This window comes from Homarus americanus, unplaced genomic scaffold (assembly GCF_018991925.1).
Source record: "Homarus americanus isolate GMGI-L3 unplaced genomic scaffold, GMGI_Hamer_2.0 scaffold48220, whole genome shotgun sequence".
In the NCBI taxonomy this organism is placed as follows: Eukaryota; Metazoa; Arthropoda; class Malacostraca; order Decapoda; family Nephropidae; genus Homarus; species Homarus americanus.
In genome coordinates this window covers 3,449,360-3,471,912 of record NW_024755060.1, presented here as the reverse complement: position 1 = coordinate 3,471,912, position 22,553 = coordinate 3,449,360, and the positions used below count along the sequence as shown (strand labels likewise).

The 22,553-nt window shown below is 42.1% G+C and overlaps 1 protein-coding gene across 3 annotated transcripts in view; it reads left to right on the top strand.

The window, feature by feature from the left end:
• Window positions 1–22,553, top strand: part of LOC121856295 (homeobox protein PKNOX2-like) — a 172,305-nt gene that overhangs the window by 87,531 nt on the left and 62,221 nt on the right. For all 3 annotated transcript variants that reach the window (XM_042351747.1, XM_042351746.1, XM_042351749.1), the window contains exon 3: window positions 9,870–10,094. In XM_042351747.1, coding sequence (XP_042207681.1) covers window positions 9,870–10,094 — 225 coding nt within the window. The remainder of the gene's footprint in view (window positions 1–9,869; window positions 10,095–22,553) is intronic.

Below are 22,553 nucleotides of genomic sequence, written 5' to 3'. Positions count from 1 at the left end.
AGGTATATTAAGAGTGTTGTAAATCACTGGGTATTCTAAAGGTTAGCTGTAAATCACTGTGTATCGTATAGTATTGTAAATCACTGCGTATTGTAAATTTATAAAGCATTATAAATTGCCGTTTACAACAATCTTAAGGTGTCGTTGTAAATTAATAATATAATGATGGCTTTCCAGGGACATCGCAACATGTTTACAATGGTCTGATACATTGAAATTTATTGTAAATGACACTCTTGAAAGGTTATTGCACCGTTTTCTTGACAGTAATCTTACAGGAGTATTGTAAATAATGATCATTAAGGGTATTGTAAGTTTTTTTTTTATTATATTACAACCACAAACTCATTTACGCTCACTAGGATCGAACCTGGGTCATCCAATTGTACTCTGACTACGGGATCCATTCTGCCACAATTTTTATTACGCTTCCAGCAACCACAAACTCACTTCTTGACACTAGGGATCGAACCTGGGTCCTCCAATTATGCTTTGACCACACTACCCATTCTGCCACCACCTATTTTTGTTTGTTTTTTCATTTATTACGAGGCGACGAAATGGAACAGGCAGTTGTGTGTATGGGAGGACAAGTTAATGTTTGCTACGATTATACTTACTTGTGTTGCTTGGCGAGGCTGCTAAACTTACTGGGAATGAGCTTTTTAGGAATATTTTTTGGTAGGAATGTGGTTCTTAGGAATGATTTTTTTTAGGAATGAGATTTTTAAGGATTTTTTTTCGGGGGAGGGGCGGGGGTGTGGTTGTTTATTTAACCGTAAACTATAAGCCATTGTTTACATACTGGGTTTGTGTCTAGGGATTTAATACTGGTATAATAATGTGTAATGTACTTAAAAGTAATGTGTAATTCCCTTTAAATGTAATTACTGCCTTAAATCCCTAAAATTTAATGCCTCCCTTAAAATTAATACATGGGTGTTAACTGGGCTAGACGGGTCCGCTCATTGGTGGCACAGATTGAGAAACTAGCCAATGAAGGAGGGGGGTGCTCTGACGTCACTGATCATACCTGGGCTAGACGGGTCCGCTCATTGGTGGTACAGATTGAGAAACTAGCCAATGAGGGGGGGGGTGCTCTGACGTCACTGATCAGCTGATGACATAGGCAGCTAATGGGAAAAATAATTCTCCGGAGGCTGATGATAGGACTGGGTGGGGAGGCTTATAGATACTGGGGAGAGGGAAGGTAGGATGGGGAGAAGAGGATTGGGGAGATAGCAAGGAAGGGATTGATGGGGAGTTAACGAGGAAGGGAAGAATGGGGAGATGATTTGGGGGGAAGGGAGTGATTGGAAGGTAACAGGGAAGAAGTAGAAGGATAATAATATAGAAAGATCGAATAGGAAGAGAAACGAGAAGAGAAAATGATGGATAAATTAGAGACGAGGATAAAATTTAGATTACCTGAGTACAAGAATATAGCGGAGGGGGGGGGTCACCAAATTCATATAACGCATCTCCAACCACCCATCTCACCACCAATCAACCCCCACCACCAACTAATCCCACCAACCACACCACCCTACCACCAACCAACTAACTCCCCACCAACCAACCAACCAACCCCGCACCAACCAACCAACTAACCCCACCACCACCAATCAATCCCCACCACCAACCAATCCCCCACCACCAATCAACTCCCCACCAACCAATCAATCAATCCACAACCACCACCACCAACTCCCTACCACCAATCAACCCTACCACCACCAATTCCCACCACCACCAATTCCACCACCACCCCACCAACCAACCCCACCAACCAACCACCAATCAATTCCCACCACTACCACCACCGCCAACCACCAATCAACTAACCAACCCCACCAATCAACCACCACCAACCCCACCACCAACCAACCCCCACCACCACCACCAATCGCCACCACCACCAACCAACCAACCAACCCCCACCAATCAACCTCACCCACCACCAATTAACACCAATTAACCCCCCCACCACCACCACCACCACCAACCAATTCACCACCACCAACCACCAACCAACCCCCACCACCACCAATCAACCCCACCAACCAACTCAATCAATCCCCACCACCACCGCCACCAACTCCCCACTCACCACCACTCACCACCACCACCCCTACCACTACTACCACCCCTACCACCACCATTTCTCATCGCACACCACAATTATCAATGTATAATTCATTGATAATATTTCACGTACGCCGCCTACCACCACCGTCACTACTACCACCATTACCAGAACTACCACAATTTCTATCGACACAATTATAATTACGTTCACCATCGCCACCATTCGTACCACTATCGTGTACTATTAACATCGCCACATACCTACCATCACCACAACCACAACTATTAACATCGTCATTAACACCGCTACTAGTACTACCACCACCACCTACCACCACAACCACCACCTACCTACCACCACCACCAACCTGCAACCACCCACCACCACCACCTACCAACCTACATCTCTCTCATACCTACCGCCACCTACCTTACCACCACCACCACCACCACCTACCACCACCACCACCTACCACCACCACCACCACCAACCACTACCACCACCCAGCCACTACCACCACCACTACCGCCACCTACCCACCCACCACCTACCACCACCACCACCACCACCACCAACCACTACCACCACCAACCACCACTAAGCCTTCACAGCATAACTCATCGGCTCGCGAAACTCAACTTGGCCTAATGAAGATTTATAACTGAATACCAGACAAATACAGCCAACCCCTCCTTGTTACTTACCATACCCTCCACCTATCCTATCCTCTATCCTATCATGTTCTATCCTATCCTCTATCCTATCATGTTCTATCCTATCCTCTATCCTATCATGTTCTATCCTATCCACTATCCTATCATGTTCTATCCTATCCTCTATCCTATCATGTTCTATTCTAGCCTATATCCTATTCTCTATCCTAGCCTATCTTAGCCTATCCTATCCTATCATGTTCTATCCTATCATCTATCCTATCCTATCATTTTCTATCCTATCATAATCTATTCTATCCTATCATAATCTATTCTACCCTATCCTATTCTATCTTATCCTATCCTCTATCCTATCGTATCCCCTATCATATCCTATCCTCCTCTTCCTCTCTACCTATCCTCTATCTTATCCTATCCTATCCTATCCACCAGAGAATAGATAAAAAAAATAATTCCTTTACAATTTTTACGTTTTTAGTCGATTTGAAAAACCTAGGTAGAAAATTAAGTGGTCGGGGGTTCGGTATTTTGGTTATGAGGATTCGAACGCGGGTTCTTGGGTTCGGACAAGGTGTTCGGTCCTTTATATTTATGTTGAGATGTATGAATAGGTGTATGCTAATAGGGACGGCCAGGTAGGAATTATTTGGCCCGTCTCTATTGACCTTTCACAGCTAACTGGCTCAAGGGCGTCGAAAAGGAATATTTTATAATTACGTGACAGTCCCATATAACTGGTGTTGAGACGTGCCTTATATGTGGATGTGTGTGTGTGTGCCGTATAGGAGAGGATCTTTGTGTGTGTGTGTGTGTGTGTGTGTGTGTGTGTGTGTGTGTGTGTGTGTTGATTAAAAGTGATAGGAGCTTAGGAGAGAGGGGTGAGAGGCAGTTGGAGAGTGAGAGGGGAGGGAGAGGGCAGACAGATAAGACAAGGGAGAGGGCAGGGGGAGAGGAGAGAGAGGCAGGGGGGAGAGAGGGAGAGGCAGGGGGAGAGAGGCAGGGAGAGTGAGAGGGGCAGGGGAGAGAGTGAGAGAGGCAGGGGGAGAGAGGGAGAAGGAGGGAGAGAGGGAGGGGGAGAGAGGCAGTAAGTTAGGCAGGTCGAGTGAGATTGCCGGGAATTAAACAGGGTACGACTATCCTCTGAATATCTCCCTCCTGACGCCTACCTCTGTGTTCTCCCTCCTCTTCTCCCTCTTCCTCCTCTTCTTTCCCCCTCCCACCTCTTTTTCTTGCCTCTTCCACTTCTTCTCCCTCCTTCTTCCTCTTTCTTCCTATTCTCACCTACCTCTGTGCTCCTCTCTCCTTCCTCCATTTTTTCACCACCATCTCTCCCTTTCTTCTTCTTTTACTACCTCCTCTTCCTCTTCCTCCTCCTCCTCCTCCTCCTACTCCTCCTCCTACTCCTCCTCCAGACAACACCATGAATCACCACTCCTCCCCTCATGAAAGCATCACTACTCACTCCATTCAAAATACTCCTTAGTGTTGTTGGCCTAGGGAGTGGACCGCTAGCCTCTCTCTCTCTCTCTCTCTCTCTCTCTCTCTCTCTCTCTCAACCCTTATTATCTGCTTCTGTTGTAAGAGAGAGGAAGAGAAGCAAGCGGTGAGAGAGAGAGAGAGAGAGAGAGAGAGAGAGAGAGATCCAAAATATCAATATATCTCAAGGTAACTTTATTTTCTCGTATCATTCACCATAAAGTTACGACACCATAATGGCCGCCGTCACTGTATCGTATGGAAGATGGTTTGGTTTGATTTGAATTGGTTAGAATATTATTTGAGAATCAGGAGTCAAGGAGGTGTTGTCATTAAGGGAGGTTTTAGAGACAGACAGACAGACAGACAGACAGACAGACAGACAGACAGACAGAATATCATAGAGGGAAAATCCAATGCAAAATACAACCCAGTGCAACTTTTTCCCCCACCCACACCGTTACTCTGCAGTGGCTGGCATCTGGAGCACACACACACACACACACACACACACACACACACAGTTCCCCTCATTACTCACTGTCATTCATCGCTTTGTACTGTGACGGGAATGTGTGCTGGTATTAATAACTTGACCCCTTATATGTGTTTTGACCCCTGGATATGTGTTTTGACCCCTGGAGTTGTGTTTTGACCCCTGAATACGTATCTTGTGTGTGTTCTAAGGTGTCCCCCGTCTACAATATGTCTCCCTCCCTCCCTCCCTCCCTGCAGGATTATGTCTCCTATGTTAAGTTTTCCCTGTTGTATCCACCATCACGTCCTATCGTCTGCTTCCTGCCGTCACACACTTGGGTCATTCACGCAACACCGCTAAGACAGGAGTTCATCCAAAACATGAAGAAGAATACATTTAGTTATCCCAAGTGTGTTGAAGGGGGGAAGAGAGACTTAACGTATGAATACCGCTATTAATGGCAGTCATGTGTTCACGTAAGCTGGATTAAGCTGAGAAGACCTCTGTTAAGAGGGTCCTAAGCTGGGTACACCGTCATTAAGAAGGGGGGTCTCATAAACTGGGAGGACCTCTTATTAAGAAGGCAACTAAGCTGGGAAGATCGTTATTAAGAAGGGTACTAAGCTTAAAACACAGCTATTTATTGGTCAAGCTGTAAATACAACTCTCAGACCTTGCAAGAGAGACGAGTACTGTGGTGGACAGCTTACTCACCACGTAAACAGTGTCCTGGTGCTCGATCACAAGGCAGGATGAAAGTATAGCACCATTCATCGGGGTAATGATAGCCAGTGCGGTTGGCGAATTGTCCGATCATCGTGGGTTATTGTCATACACCTCACTAACTCAAGTGTATAGTTGTTGTATTTGTGGCAACTTTTACACCTTAGTTGTAGTGTAATTGTTGTATTTGTTGCAGAATTTTCACCTCGACCACACATTTAGTTGGCCTTAGAGCTGGTTAGCCTCGAACAAGGAGGAGCAACCAAGACGAGAGAGAGAGAGAGAGAGAGAGAGAGAGAGAGAGAGAGAGAGAGAGAGAGAGAGAGAGAGAGAGAGAGAGAGAGAGAGAGAGAGAGAGAGAGAGAGAGAGAGAGAGAGAGAGAGAGAGAGAGAGAGAGAGAGAGAGAGACGCTATCAGAGGGAGGGAGGGAAGGAGAGAGGTAACAGCACCTAGCACGGAGATCACTACGTCATGTTGCATTAAACATCATGCCTCGCTGACCACTCTCTGCCTGCCCCACCATCACGCCACCTTCACGCCTCTGCTTGCAACCATCATGCTGAACGTGCAACATCCACCCCCACACACCTCCAGGCGTTGGTGTTGTGTCGCGTGATCACACATAATGCAATTAGTCTATGCCAGTGTTACATTGTCTGATCATATAGGTCCACTGGAGTGATGATTTTGCTTTGTGTTGATAATCTAGGAGTATACCATGGTTCTCTCTCTCTCTCTCTCTCTCTCTCTCTCTCTCTCATCTTGGCGTCAAGTACATACAATGGTGATTATTCTGCTATGTCACACGTCATGCCTCTCTCTCTCTCTCTCTCTCTCTCTCTCTCCGTCGACTTTACTTCCTGCTGCATTACCTCCCGAATCGACCGCACACGTAACAGATCTAATTAAACTGCCGTGTGTCATGCGAATTCTCAACGGATATCCTTCATTTCTACAATAGCATAACATTCACTCTACAGGAGATAGTACGTTATATTTTTAGCCTTTGATATTTACCTTATCTCATCCATTATGCACTCTTACATTCACTCTACCTTGACAGTCATCCATTATGCACTCTTACATTCACTCTACCTTGACAGTCATCCATTATGCACTCTTACATTCACTCTACCTTGACAGTCATCCATTATGCACTCTTACATTCACTCTACCTTGACAGTCATCCATTATGCACTCTTGTTCATTTGCGACATCCTTCACTCTTGGTTTATCCTATTCACTATGTTTATTCCGGTCTCCTTCATGCACTCTGGTTTGCGGTATGTGAAGTGTTCTTTTATATAATACGGTATTCTTAACCTATACGAGTAAATACCGAAAGGCCTATACCGTGTTAAATATACTCCCTACCTTTGCCCTCCCGATGGTATATACCTGCACTGCCTTGTCCCTCCTCCATGGTATGTACACCCCCTCCCCCCCTACGGTATATAAAACTACCGATATACCCCGGTAAATTCGCTCCCTCAGCCGTGATTTCCCCCGTTATCAGCCACACACCCCGTCTCGGTAGGTGATTTCAGCCTGGGTCTTTACGTTTTATATATAGAAATTACCGGTGATTTATTTCTGCTGTATTGCTCTCTTATCTGTGGTTTATTACCAATTGGCTGTAGTCTTCGTGTGGTCATATGTGATTTACTGTGAGTTATTGTCATTGAACTTATTATTTCCCGTCCGTGATTTACTTGTTTATCTGCTGTAGTTTCTATGTGATTTACTGATGTATGTTCTTTAGTTTGTAAGGGATTTGAGTTTGTATGCTATTGAATTGTAGTTGTTTTGGTTTGTTTTTATCTGTTTTAGTTTCTTTGTTTTTCTTTGTTTTAGTTTATTCATTTGGGTTTATTTTTTTATTTTTTTTTGTGTCTTTGCTTTGGGTGTATTTGTTTTATTTTCTTTGTTTTGGTTTATTTGTTTTAGTTTATTTGTTTCTATTTGTTTTGGTTTAATTGTTTTGTTTTTTGGTTTGTTTTCGTTATTTGTTTTGGTTTATTGTTTGTTTTAATAATGTCCTTGCATATGGGTGTAGGTAGAAAGTATAGCATATGTAGTTTATATGTAAATCACTTGTATTTCTTCTACGGCTATTAAGTGATTTACCTGCAATTACCATATAGTTGAGTAATTACCCCAAATCACATAGCTACCTGGTGATATATCGTCAATTAACCGGTGATTTTGTGGTTACCGGATACCTGTCGACTCGTAAATTAATCTGCCAATGACATGAAGGTGAATACTTGTGGTAAAAGTTTATTACCTTACGAAAAAAATTATATCTTATGATAAACTTTATTATCTTACGACATTTTATTACCTTACGACAAACTACCTTACGACAAACTACCTTACGACAAACTACCTAACGACAAACTACCTTACGACAAACACAAACTACCTTACGACAAACTACCTTACGACAAACTACCTTACGACAAACACAAACTACCTTACGACAAACACAAACTACCTTACGACAAACTACCTTACGACAAACTACCTTACGACAAACTATCTCACAGCAGTAAATTGGTTATCTAACAGCAGAAAATTGTCTGAAGGTCGTAACTAACGTTTTTCTTTGGCCCAAACTGTAGTATACCTGCGTGTTAAGTGGAGTCCCCATCATCGTGACAGTATTGCAATAGGAATATGTCAATAACTAGAGGTGATTGATATGGTGATTTGCAATAGTGATATTAGGTTATTGAGAAAGTTATTTGTGTTGTGTAGAAATAGTGTGTGTGTGTGTGTGTGTGTGTGTGTGTGTGTGTGTGTGTGTGTAAGTTGAAGGTAGAATAGCCGGGTTAGGTTAGGTTAGGTTTTAATACATCAGATGAGTGGAAATAGATGGAGAGAAAACTTGTTGTAGGAGTTAATGAACCGTAGTTGTTTATGGTGCTCGACGCCTTCTCGCCACACGCTCACACACCCGCCCACATCCGCTGCCCACACCCGCCGCCCACATCTTTCACACCCTCCCCCACACCTTCCACCCACACCCTATCCAGACTTATTTATAATCAAACCTTACACCACCTCTTACTTTCCTTCTCCTCTTCTTCCTCCCCTCTTCCTCCCTTCTTCCTATTCCTCCCTCCCTCCCTCCCACCCCCTCCTCCTCCCCCCCGCCACAATTTGCCTGGCCGTATCCTGGTCCACTAGAGTCTATGAGGCGGCCATTTTGAGCTCTTCCACAAACTTTCCTGGAAACGTTGTCCTATTTTTTGTCCATTGTGATGCTGTTTTAGGGGTAATAGTTCTGCCAACTTGTGGTCCACCAACCTCGCCTCGTGTCACGGGGGGGGGGAGGAGTGCAAGAGATGGGAAGAGTTGGGGGAGGGAGGAAGTGAACGAGGGTTAGGGAGAGGAAGAGGAGGGGGGTGTGTAAGAGATGGGGAAGGAGTGAGGAAGGGAGGGAAAGGGGCGGGTGGAACAGAGAGGATGGTTATATATATATATATATATATATATATATATATATATATATATATATATATATATATATATATATATATATATATATATATATATATATATATATATATATTATAAATATATATATATGTGTGTGTGTGTGTAACCGCTTATCAGGCGATTAGAGGATTTATTGAAACTTGTAACGCTGGACTCAAACATTATAATTGGGTCAAACCTGTTGGATACAATTCCTTTTAGTATTTCACATAAAACATACATATGCAATCACATAAATGTCTAATCCAATATATATTTACATAACAGTCATAGCTATGTAATCAGTCTAATCTTAACACTTATAATGAGTACTTAAGTTTCCATATTATTATGTCGTCACAATGATAAACGAAGCAAAGGACACAGTCTACCTGTGTACACAATAAGAACCAGTTAAACTTACGTGTTGAAAGTCTCAAGAGAAACCAGGTTAGGTGTTGCCTCTGTGGTCTGAATAGCTACAGTGATACTCAACTGCCGCCTCACCAACCCTCTCTCGATGGGTGAGGGCTGCTGAGTCAGGCGATTATACACAAACAAGCTCCCTTACTACCACCCAACACCTCACCTCCTCTAGGTCTCTCATCTTCCACCATCTCAACACTCTACACACTGTATACGGGCAGGCACACCCAATAAACATGACATGAGTTACAGCCTAACATAACATTTGTTTATATATCATCATAATTATGTACCGCTTGCGGTAACAATATATATGTATATATATATATATATATATATATATATATATATATATATATATATATATATATATATATATATATATATATATATATATATATTTACACACAAATGTTATATATTTACCCACATGCTGAGGTAATATTCACATAATAAATGTTTATATGTGTTTTGTTTACGTCATGCATCTAACAAGTGTTTTTTTTTGTTCTTGGACAGATGATCAAGGCGATCCAGGTGCTACGTATCCACCTGCTGGAGCTGGAGAAGGTGCAGGAGCTGTGTAAGGACTTCTGTAACCGCTACATCACCTGCCTCAAGGGGAAGATGCAGAGTGAGAACCTCCTGAGGACTGAGTATGGCTACGACTCCCCGGGCTCTCCTGATGGTGGCAGCCCCTACAACGGCCACCACCAGCTGCACATGGCCCACCCACACCCACAGGTTAGGTCATCAGCCCCTTGTTTTGACACCCTCTCTGTCTCACCTTCACCCACAGCCTTCACCACCACCCACACCCACCCACAGGTTAGGTCATCAGCCCCTTGTTTTGACACCCTCTCTCTCACCTTCACCCACAGCCTTCACCACCACCCACACCCACCCACAGGTTAGGTCATCAGCCTTTTGTTGTGCACCCCCCCCCTCTCTCTTACCTTCACCCATTTACACCCACATCCTTCACCGTTCACCCACCTACACCCACACCCACCCATACCCTCACCCATCACCGCCACCCACACCCTCACCCATCACCGCAACCCACACCCACAGGTTAGAATATCAAGCCAATGTCAGGTTCGGCTCTAGACCTCAAATTTGACCGATGTAATCGTTCACTCCGCAACGCCGTATTTTTAATCTTTTACTTTTATCCTCTTCACCACTGATCGGCTCGTTAGCCGCTTGGGTGGTCGGTCGCATCTCTGCTACACACTGTTGACAGGTACTGGGCTGACACTGGCTCCTGAATGTACCTGAACCTGCTCCAGTGTTGGTTAAGTCTTGTACACACTTGAAAGAGCTCACACTCGGTGCCGTCACAACACTCTCTGGCAGATTGCTCCAAGAGTTCACAACTCTCACACCGAAAAAAGTTTGCCCTTACAGTTTTCTGGACTTGTGGCTTCTTCAACCTTGAGCTGTGACCCCTTGTGGGGCGAGCCTCCGCCAGCTCCAGGTATGGACCCTCGACTCGGTAGTCACCCCTCGTTCTAATCTCTTGAGTAGCTGAGGTGCCGTAGTGCAGGCAACAGTCTGGAGGCCCTTTGGACATTTTCAATCAACTGACAGTCTCTCCTTTTGTCGGCCACCAGACGGGGTTTTATCTTTACAACCAATGGTTAAGACAATTCTAAGACACCTTTCTTCTATGACGTTTCCCTTGCAAACGACCTAAAACCGAGATATTTAATATGCCAGGGTCCGGGAGGCGGAGTCCACTTGTTACGGGTAAAAGTGGAGGAAAGTGACGGAAGAAAATCGTATGTCACTAATGCGGTCAATTTATGGAAGAGGATATAACTCGATATTTGTTTGTTTTGTGTTCTTGTAATGATAATTGTCCCCATAACTGAGATATCGGGAGTTGAAAATCAGAAAACTTGCCACTCAGGTACAGAAAGTGACAGCTACGGTCAGAAGCTGGTGGGCCATACAGGTCAGCACTGACAATGAGATCACGTCACCGATAGCCGATAGGTCAATTTGATAGACGCATAATACCTTTGCATCGGTCACATTTTTTTCTGAGTGAAGCAAGTACATCGGTTGTATCGGTCTGTATCCGGTCCTGAGAGTGACCCAACCCACACCAAATCTTTCACCCACACTCATACCTATACACCCACACCCTCCACCCACACTCAAATCCACACCCTCCACGCACACTCAAACATCCTCCACCCACACTCAAACCCACACCCTCCACGCACACCCAAACCTTCACCCACACTCAAACACCCTCCACCCACTTCCTCCATCTACACCCACACCCTCCACCCACTTCCTCCATCTACACCCACACCCTCCACCCACATATTTCTCCACCATCTTTATTCTAATACCAACAATCATTATACAGTACATTTTTCATCATATTGTTAATTGTTATTATTATGCTTTGTGAAAATTCATTATTATTTTTTATACATGTGCCTATTTTAATTTCACTTGCCCTATTTTCTTGATACCATCCCTATTTTTTCTCTATCACCTGTCCAATTAGTATCTATTTACTTATTTTTAACTGTCCAATTACCTTTACCTATTTCCTTCTTTGTGTCCTATTGTCTCTACCTATTTCTTTCTCACCAATTTCGTTACTTCTACTTTTCCTATTACCTGAGTCTACCTCTGTACTTCCCCTACCTGTCCAATTACCTGATCAATTACTTTCATCTGTTTCCTTTTCTACCTTTCCTATTAATTCCTATTTGCCTATTTATTTCCTTACTTGTCCAGTTACCATCTTCTACACATTTTACCCCAATTTAGCCTCACCAGTTATCACCCTATTTTTTGCTCTCCCAATCGCTCTCCCTATTTTGATTTCTTATCACCAGCTCAATTTCTACCCAATTTGCTTCCTTCATATTACCTATCCAATTACTACACTATCTTACCCTTTACGCTGCCCATTTTCTTCCCCATTTACCACCCTAATAACTTTCGCTTACATCGTTAATTGGTTTTCTTATATTCCTGTCCGATTGCAACCCTATTTCCTTCCCTCACACCAGCCCAATTACTATACCCCACCATTCCTGTCCAATTACTGTCCAAATACCAATTTCCTGATCTTTGTACCACTTGCCTTATTACTTTTTGCCCCATTTATTACCTATTATTCACCTCCCTATTCCCCGCCTCGTTTACCCAATTACAATCCTCTCCTCATACCCCTCCCTTCCTATTTTACCCAATTACCAACCTATTCCTTCAAAATCTTCCCCATTAGCCCATTACATACCTATTAACTTCGTATAACTTGCTCACTTACCGAATTACAAACCTATTTCTTGCCCATTTGCTATTTCCCTTCCCATTACAAATCAAATCTATTCCTATTACTTGCCTATTTGTCCTTAATATCCTCTCCACCCTATTTCCCTTCCCTATTTATCATGTCCTATTTTCCACCCTATTCTTATCATTATCACCAATTATTTGTATTTCAACCAATTTTTATGTGTCTTTTTATGATATATATTGCATGTATATATGTATGTGTTATTTATGTGTTATGTGTTACGTGTTATAGGGAGTTACGTGAATAGTTAGTGACCAAAATAATACCTTTTTCGGTTCTCTTTTCCAATGGTTCGTAAGTTAATTTTTGTCCTTTGAATTAAGTTAAAAAAAATGTATTTAAAGTTCGAGTCTTGGTGAAGTTTTGACGCCATTTTGTTTCCATTTTTTTTGTCCCATAGTTTATTTTTTTAATTGTTTGTAAATAAGTTTGATTTTTAATTTATTTTTTGATGTAAAAAAAATCCCTACGGTAATTTTTTTTAACAAACCAGTCAGGTCAAGATAGGCAGATATTGAGCTAGCTGACGCAAGTATGACATTAACTTACGAATCTTTGAGAATATTGATCCTTGTTGATATTTATGGTAACACTGCTATAGATTGGGGCATAATACACTGATATTTGAGGGGGGTTTAAATTTAACGTGGGGAATATTTTAGGTGTTTCTGATGTCCGCGAAATTAATATCCGATGAAAATTAAAATAGTTTTTTATATAATTTTTACGTTAATAAAATAATAGATTTGTAAATATTCAATAATTTTTAGGAAACTTTTGATTATAAACTTTGCCTAGTGTATTAACAACCTCTTGAGTACGATGATTTAATCCCATGAGTGCGGTGTTATTGTACTCAAGAGGATAAGATATCGTATATAAGGGATTCAGTATTGTACTCAGTTAAATCGTCGTACTCAGGGGTAAAAATATCGTACTCAATGAGCTGATTTATGGTGGTGGTTGATTGTGATGGTGGTGGGTGTTAGGGCGTATCCAGGACTCTCTTTAAGGGGGTGTTAAGGGGGAGTTAAGGGGTTGGAGGGGGGTGTCAGCGAAGTTCCATCACCATATAGGAATTATTTAGTATCTGCATTAGAGTATTATGAGATGGTGTTTAGTCTTATTTTGGTGTGTGTGTGTGTGTGTGTGTGTGTGTGTATATATATAATAATAATTAACGGTTTATTGAAAAAGTTCTGCAGCCCGAAGGCTGAAAATATACATTGGACATAAATGACTTATTACATACATTGGTGGTTTAACAAAAGCCTTCATTAGAGAAAGGTAAAGGAACATACAGTGAACATACAGATTAATGTAGGTGTTGAACAGCAAACACGTAGTGTAGTAACTCCCTCCCAGATGGTGTTAGGAGGGACCTCACGTGGTGTAGTAGTTCCCTCACAGATGGTGTTATGAGGGCCTCACGTGGTGTAGATACTCCGTGGTGTAGTAATTCCCTCACAGATGGTGTTATGAGGGGCCTCACGTGGTGTAGTAATTCCCTCACAGATGGTGTTATGAGGGGCCTCACGCGGTGTGGTAATTCCCTCACAGATGGTGTTATGAGGGTCCTCACGTGGTGTAGTAATTCCCTCACAGATGGTGTTATGAGGGGCCTCACGTGGTGTAGTAATTCCCTCACAGGTGGTGTTATGAGGGGCCTCACGTGGTGTAGTAACTCCTTCACATATGGTGTTATGAGGGGCCTCACGTGGTGTAGTAATTCCCTCACAGATGGTGTTATATGAGTGAGGTGTGGTTCCAGGCCTTCCTATCGTAGACAGATTAACACATCGCTGGTAGTTGGGTCTCACGGGCCGTTATCACTGGGTACCTGGGACCTCACTGTGTGAAAGGTCAACTTGGGTACCACTGTTACTGTTGAGTTGTTCTCACTGACTTAAGCACTGTTCACCTCTGTTTAACACTGGTTCCATTTCTTTCCTAAATGAAATAGTAACTTCTGGCGTGAACTTGTTGATATTCCGGTGGGGAGGAGGGTTCAGGGGAGGGAGTTGGTATGGGCCAACATAACAGTTGACCTGGCTGCTCCGAGGAGCGCCAGGTACGTCTTGACCCTTCGGTGGTCAGGATGTAGTGTGTGTGTGTGTGTGTGTGTGTGTGTGTGTGTGTGTGTGTGTGTGTGTGTGTGTGTGTGATACTGTCTTGAATAATGGATGAAAATTTATTGTCTTTGTTTTTTGGGGTTTTGTTTTAATGTGTGACGTTTCCATCTACCTACTTTCTCACTCGTCTACTTCCCTACACACCTACTTTCTCACCCACCCTTACCCACTCACTCCACACACACACACACACCCACTTTCTCACCCACTCAATCTCCATCCCGCCCACTTCCTCACACTAACACCCCACCCCACCCCACCCCCACCTACCCACCCCACCCACCTACCTCCTTCACCCACTCACTTCCGGACACAGAGGAAGGGATGGCATGATCCGCCACCTCCATGTTGTTATTTACTACTGCCGGGGATTTTAAAGTTTGCGTTTCTTGTGTCTCCAGCAGGCGTCCGTGAATTTATATGACAGGACACACGTTAGACCAGGTCCCGGGGTCACAAAAGGTTCATACGTTCAATATTCCTCGTAAATGGCGGCGTAAAGAAGTGTATTTGACTCTCTGACTTATACTGGTACACGAGTTTATATCCTAAAATAAAATAGCATCGAATTTACCATAGTAGAACACGAGTTATTATCTTAAAACAAAATAGCATCGAATTTACGCTCAGATTAATAAGTGAAATAGTTTATATCCTAAAATAAAATAGCATCGAATTTACCATAGTAGAACACGAGTTATTATCTTAAAACAAAATAGCATCGAATTTACGCTCAGATTAATAAGTGAAATAGTTTATATTCTAAGCAAAATAGCATCGAATTTACCTATTGGAACACGGGTTTATAATAACAAAATAGCATCGAATTTACACTGAGATTACTTAGTGAAACATAAAACATGAAAATACTTATAAAAGGGAGAAGCGAAATCAATTAAATAATACGAATAAAAGAGAAATTAAGAAAAGATAAGATAAAGGGAAGAAATATGGTAATAGAATAATAACAATAACAGAATTAAACGGAAGTGACAATAATGGAACGAAAGGGGCAATAGACCAAACGGGGTTAATAGAAAACACCAATTAACGAAGGACGGAGGAGAGAAAACGCCAATAACACCAGGAGTAAAATAGAAAGATACATACGGGAGTAATAAATTAGATGGAGTTAATTAGAAAAGCTTGATAAAAAGTAGGAGATGGGAAGAGGATGATGAAGATGATAATTGTAGTAATGAACGATAATAATAGAAAATAGCAATTAATGAGGAAAATAGCCTATGGAATATTTATACTGAACGGAAGATTACACACGATGGGAAAACTGAAGGAAAATAGGAAATTGGAAGGGAAAATGGAAAATTGGAAGGAAAATAGGAAATAAAGGGAAACAAAGGGAAAATGGGAACAAGGAAAAAATGGGAAACAAATGAGAAATGGGAAATAAAAGATAAATGGTAAACTGAAATGGACATAAAGGGAAAATGGGAAACAAAAGGAAAAAAAAAGAAAACGGCAAAAATAGGAAACAAAGGGAAAATATTCTTAGGAAATCAAATACTGTGGGTTTTTTTTCCTGTTGTTTTTTTCCCTGACGGTGATCGTGTGGTGGAAAGATGTAATTACGTGTAAATAATAGAGTTTATAAATGTCACGGAGATTAATCTATAAAGGAGACGGCGAGCCTTAGCATGGACTGTGTGTGTGGTAATGATCTGAAGTGTGAAGAATATTGTCTTGTGTGAGTCTCCCTCCCTCCCTCCACGTCCTTCCCTCCTTCTCTCCCTTCCCTCCGTCCCTCCCTCCACATTCTCTCTCTTTCATTTACCCTCCCTCCCTCCCTCCTCCCCTCCCCACCCCTCCCTCCCTCCTCCCTCCCCCTCCTCCCCTCCCTCCCTCCCCCCCCACCCCTCCCTCCTCCTCAGTAAAGAAGTATATCGACCTGATAATTACCCTGGTATAATAACACTGGAATAATTCAATAAAAAGCAGCGATGATAATGAACGGCACGCCTGCATCACCCCCCCCCTCACGACACATACATACATACATACATACATACATACATACATACATACACACACACATACACCTGGTCGTCAGATTTCTAGTAGAAGTATCTCCAACTCTCACCTGCGTCATATAGATCTATGCATGCCGAACCTGACTGACTGACTGAGAGAACTTTTAAACCGACCAAATATTTAATAAATTTCCCTTCACGTTATGGTAGTCTCTCTGAGTGTTATTGACGCCATGTTAAGTCGCAGTGTTGGTTAATGGGATAGATCACAATTTTAACCGTGTTTAACCTCTTGAATACGATAACTTAATCGGGGTTTAACCGGCGTATTTATATTTAAGGGGTTATAGTGACGTAATTAAAGGGTTAAATTATCGTACTCAACGGGTTAAACCATCGTACTCAACGGGTTAAACCATCGTACTCAGCGAGTTAAACCATCGTACTCAACGGGTTAAACCATCGTACTCAACGGGTTAAACCATCGTACTCAGCGAGTTAAACCATCGTACTCAACGGGTTAAACCATCGTACTCAACGGGTTAAACCATCGTACTCAACGGGTTAAACCATCGTACTCAACGGGTTAAACCATCGTACTCAGCGAGTTAAACCATCGTACTCAACGGGTTAAACCATCGTACTCAACGGGTTAAACCATCGTACTCAACTGGTTAAAATATCTTTGATCGGCTCCAGTGTTCGATTCCTTTGATCGGCTCCAGTGTTCGATTCCTTTGATCGGCTCCAGTGTTCGATTCCTTTGGTCGGCTTCAGTGTTCGATTCCTTTGGTCGGCTTCAGTGTTCGATTCCTCTGTCGGCTTTAACCTCAAAATTGCTCCACCATGAAAAGGTACAATAAAAATGACTCCCCCAAAATAACTCTTTTCATGGTAATTTTTTTTTATTTTTTTTAAACTTAGTCTTTTGCCAATGAGGTCCCCTAGAGAATGGCTCCCCTCCCCCCACCCCCTCCCCCCACCACCTTCCCCCAATATAGCCGCACCTATTGTGAATTGTGGTCTGATGGTGATGTTACTTTGTTGTTTTGTTTAAAAGACTAAGAGCTGGAAATATTAGGGATTGTAGAAGAGTCATTTTGAAGAATATATTTGGGTACATTTATCGATTGAACATTACAAAGAATTACTCATTATCAAGTTCATAGAAGGTGTTCAAATTGGCCTCCATCTTGATTTTGTTCACCTGTCGATTGAACATTACAACGACTCAAGTTCATAAGTGTTGGATATATATTGAACAATATCCTTGCTGTTTGTCTCTTGGATTCACAACACTAAGATAAATACATGTTTATTCTTACCCTGTACAGACTAATGATGTATAATATATATCTTAGGAATGTATTATGGTGTATTATTATTGTAGTAGTTCATACGTAGTGATGGTGTAGCTGTTGGTGTATATTGATGAGGTGGACAAAGGTGTATGGCTCTCTCAATGCAATACAACAGAGTAAGCTAAAAAAAAAAAACTCCCCCAGAAGCTATATTTAAAGCTAAACAGAGTTGGCTTAGCTGGCTGGGACCTCCTCCTTCAACCCATTTCCAAGCGTCCATCATTAAGGGGTTTCCAAAGAGGGGGATGGAAGGGGCGGGTTGATGCTATTGTCTGCTTAATGTTCTGGGTCTTTGTTGCTCTACCTTGGGGGTCCTTCTCTGACGCTCCGAACCCACCAACCAAAACTTGGCCTCCGACTACCGCTATCACCGCCGTCACTACCATTTTTCACCACTATTCTCACCACTAACACCACCATCACCACCATTACTACTCCCATCACCACTAGCATCACTATCACCACCACCGTTGTCGTTCGAGTGGTGAGAGGAGGAAGAGCTAGTGAAGGAGTGGAAGGAAGTGTGTTGGGAAAGAGGGAGGGAGGAAGGAGGGTATGGGAGATTAAGGAAGGAGGAGGAAGGGGAAATGGAAAGAAATAGGGAGGAGCGAAGACGTGAGGGAGAAGGGAGGGAAGGAGAGAATGGTAAATGTAAGAAGGAAAGAAGGAGAGAAATAGGGAGGAGCGAAGACGTGAGGGAGAAGAAGGGAGGGAAGGAGAGAATGGTAAATGTAAGAAGGAAAGAAGGAGAGAGTGGGAAATATAAGGAAGGAATGAGAATATGAAGAGAGAAACAAGGAATAAGACTAAAAAAAAGATATAGTGAAAGATGACAAATGAAGAGGAAGAATGAAGAATAAGATGACAAGAGGAAGAGGAAGGGAGAAATCAAGAAGATAAATAAGAGGAAAACAGGTCATTAACTTCAACAGAAAAAAAAAATTGAATTCCAATCATATTCACACTGAAGAAAACAAACGAAAAAATATCTGAAAGTGACCCAAACAAAAGTCACCATCACATTTCAAACACAAAGAACATGTTCCTCTCCTCGACCTCTCAAAAGAACATTCATATTCACCTATAAAGACCCACAGCTAGAGTGAACATGTCTGAAAGTGAACATGTCCCTCTCAAAAAAACACTCATATTCACCTCTCAAGACCCATAGCTAGAGTGAACATGTCCCTCTCAAAAGAACACTCATATTCACCTCTCAAGACCCACAGTGAGAGTGAACATGAAGGTGATTCAGATAGCCAAACAGGTCATGTGCCATATTCACTTCCTCCAAATTTTCAATGGGTTGTAATAAGTTATGTGTTGGTTAATGCCGGGTCGTGTAATATGTTGTGGTCCTATTGAGGAGAGGTGGTGGAAGCTATTACATCCAGAATTTATGTTTCTCTGGGGGTTTTGAAGTGGGTTTTTGTGTGTGGGGGTGGGTGGTGTGTGTGTGGGGGGGTGGTGTGTGGGTGGGTGGGTGTGTGTGTGTCTGTATTTGTATACATGTGTACCTACGCACTCACATCGTATATACACAAATACTAATCATTATAACATTTATTTATTGTTTATACCACAAATATAAACAACTAAGCATGTTCCTATTGGTCGAGGAGAAACTATACTCACAACAGTATACAAACATCCCCTCATGAAATATACTCTCTTACCGTCCTTAAGTAACTCCATTTACACGTAAGATAAAAGTTATAATAATGTAGAAAGAACGTTGATAATGTGAGGAAAGATAAACGTGATGAAGCAAGGTGACATAGTGAGGATATGACCCTCACTTGACAGAATCGCGTGACGGAGCAGTCTAGTCAGGGTGTCAAGACTCGGATTCTCAGATGATTCTTACGTTAATTTGTCATCGTAACTGAGGTGATGGTTTTCAATCGTATCTTATCAGTGGAATTGAAGATACGACACAATAGTAAACAAAAGAGCATCGGAATTACACATTTTTTAACGTAATTCTAGAAACAAAATAGCATCGGAATACACATTTTTAACTTAATTTTTTTCGCTTATTTACAAGTTGCGAGTCTTGGAATTTGGGGGCCAGAATTTCTGACATTTTTTCCAAGATTGCTGCTGCTAATCCATTTTGAATTTGATAACACTTAGAAGTATCGTAATGTAGGGATTTAGAAAGCAAGTAACATACGGTTTGGTTTTTATTTCAAATGGATTTTAGGAATATAATATTTATTTACATTTACAATACACCAGAGAGAATATTGTCGTCTAATTTAACATCATTCGGTGAAAAACGGCTAAATTTCTTAAGATCTCACCCCCCCCCCTCCTCCAAAAGTAAATAAAAACTAACACAAGTTCCCTCAGGTGTTAAATAAGGGACTGCAATCAAGTGTGATGAAATTATACTTTTAAAAATGTAATGAATATAATGGGTGGGGGTATAGCAGTCTTTATATACGAGCGATATACGTTACCCAGGTGAGAATTGCTGCACCCTGCAACTGGTAAACACACTCAGAATAATTACTCCTCACACCGACCCAGGCCCTGAGAGTAGAATAGATTCACACCGACCAGGCCCCGTAAGTAGAGTGGATTCACACGGACCAGGCCCCGTAAGTAGAGTGGATTCACACGGACCAGGCCCCGTAAGTAGAGTGGATTCACACCGACCAGGCCCCGTAAGTAGAGTGGATTCACACCGACCAGGCCCCGTGAGTAGAATGGATTCACACCGATCAGGCCCCGTGGGTAGAACGGCCTGTGTTGTCTATGTACACATTTAGTCTTGAACGTGTTTATAAATGTTTGAACGTTAGCTGGAACGTTCCTTGGATTTTTGCTACTTATAAACATTATACACAAGAAACACACAAGTTGAAAATTTTTTTTAAAATGTTTCATGTTGTCCTGAACGTTTTGTAAATGTTGGGGGCGTTAGCGGGAACGTTTTTTAAATGTTTTGGGGGAGGAGATATTTGCCTCCGTAAGGGTGAGAGGCTGGAGAGGGGAGCGTGGGAAGCTGAGAGGGCGGGGGAGCTTAGAGGTGGGGTGCGGAGAGGGTGGGGTGCGGAGAGGGTTGCGTTTGGGGAGGGTGGGGAGCGGAGGGGTTGGGAAGGATGGGGTGAGGAGAGGGTGGGGAGCGGAGGGGTTGGCGCGCGCATATGTTAAAGTTTAGCCGTACAATGGGTCAAGTTAGTGTGTTATTCACTCTCAAGGTGGATCCTTGCCACAGTTTAGGCTCTTATTCTACCCCAATTACTTTAACCCATTTACCTCCTCCTGTGCTACCCCCATTTACTTTAGCCAATTACTTTAACCATTTACCTCCTACTGTACTACCTCCCCATTTACTTTAACCAATTACTTTAACCCATTTACCTCCTGTGCTACCCCCATTTACTTTTTAACCAATTACTTTAACCATTTACCTCCTACTGTGCTACCCCCATTTACTTTAACCAATTACTTTAACCATTTACCTCCTACTGTGCTACTCCCATTTACTTTAACCAATTACTTTTATTTACTAATGTGCTACCTCATTTAACCCTCTCCTGTACTACCCCCATTTACTTTTTAACCAATTACTTTAACCCATTTACCTCCTCCTGTACTACCCCCATTTACTTTAACCAATTACTTTAACCCATTTACCTCCTCCTGTGCTACCCCCATTTACTTTAACCAATTACTTTAAACCATTTACCTCCTTGTTTAACCCCATTTACTTCATCCCTTTACCTCCTTCACTTGTTTTAGCCACTTATATTTATCTTTGTTCTGCCTATTTACTTTTTTATTTACATTCCCACTTACTTTAGCCACTTAAATACTACACTCTTGTTCCAGATACTTGTATTTTTTTTATTTATAGCCACTTACAGAACCCACTTGAGTTAGCTACATACTCTTTTATACTTCAGTTAATTGGTTTAGTCACTTAAATTTGGCTACTTAAAAAAACTTATTCTGTCCACCTAATTGCGCTACTTGTTATATCCACTTCGGTTATTTATTCTGCCTTATACGTTTGGCCACTTACGCTACCACTTATTACTGTACAATTTAGATTAATTGCCGACTCTACTATTTAACCTAACCACTTATTCTGCCACTTAACATTGGTTACTCAGTCTGTCACTTATACCCACCACTAGGCTACTTACTACACCACTTAAATGACTACTACTGACCACTTAGATTTTCCTCTTAGTCAACATGTGTACGAATTTTACCATATAATTGTTTGCCTTGTTATTTGCACTTATATGTACGTATTTTGTGTCTACATTTGGGTCTGTGTGTGTATATAGTGTGAATGTTAGTTAAGCTTCTATGTACGTTTCTGTTTTTGTTTACACAGATTTGCTTATTGTTTGCATTTAATATTTCTTGTT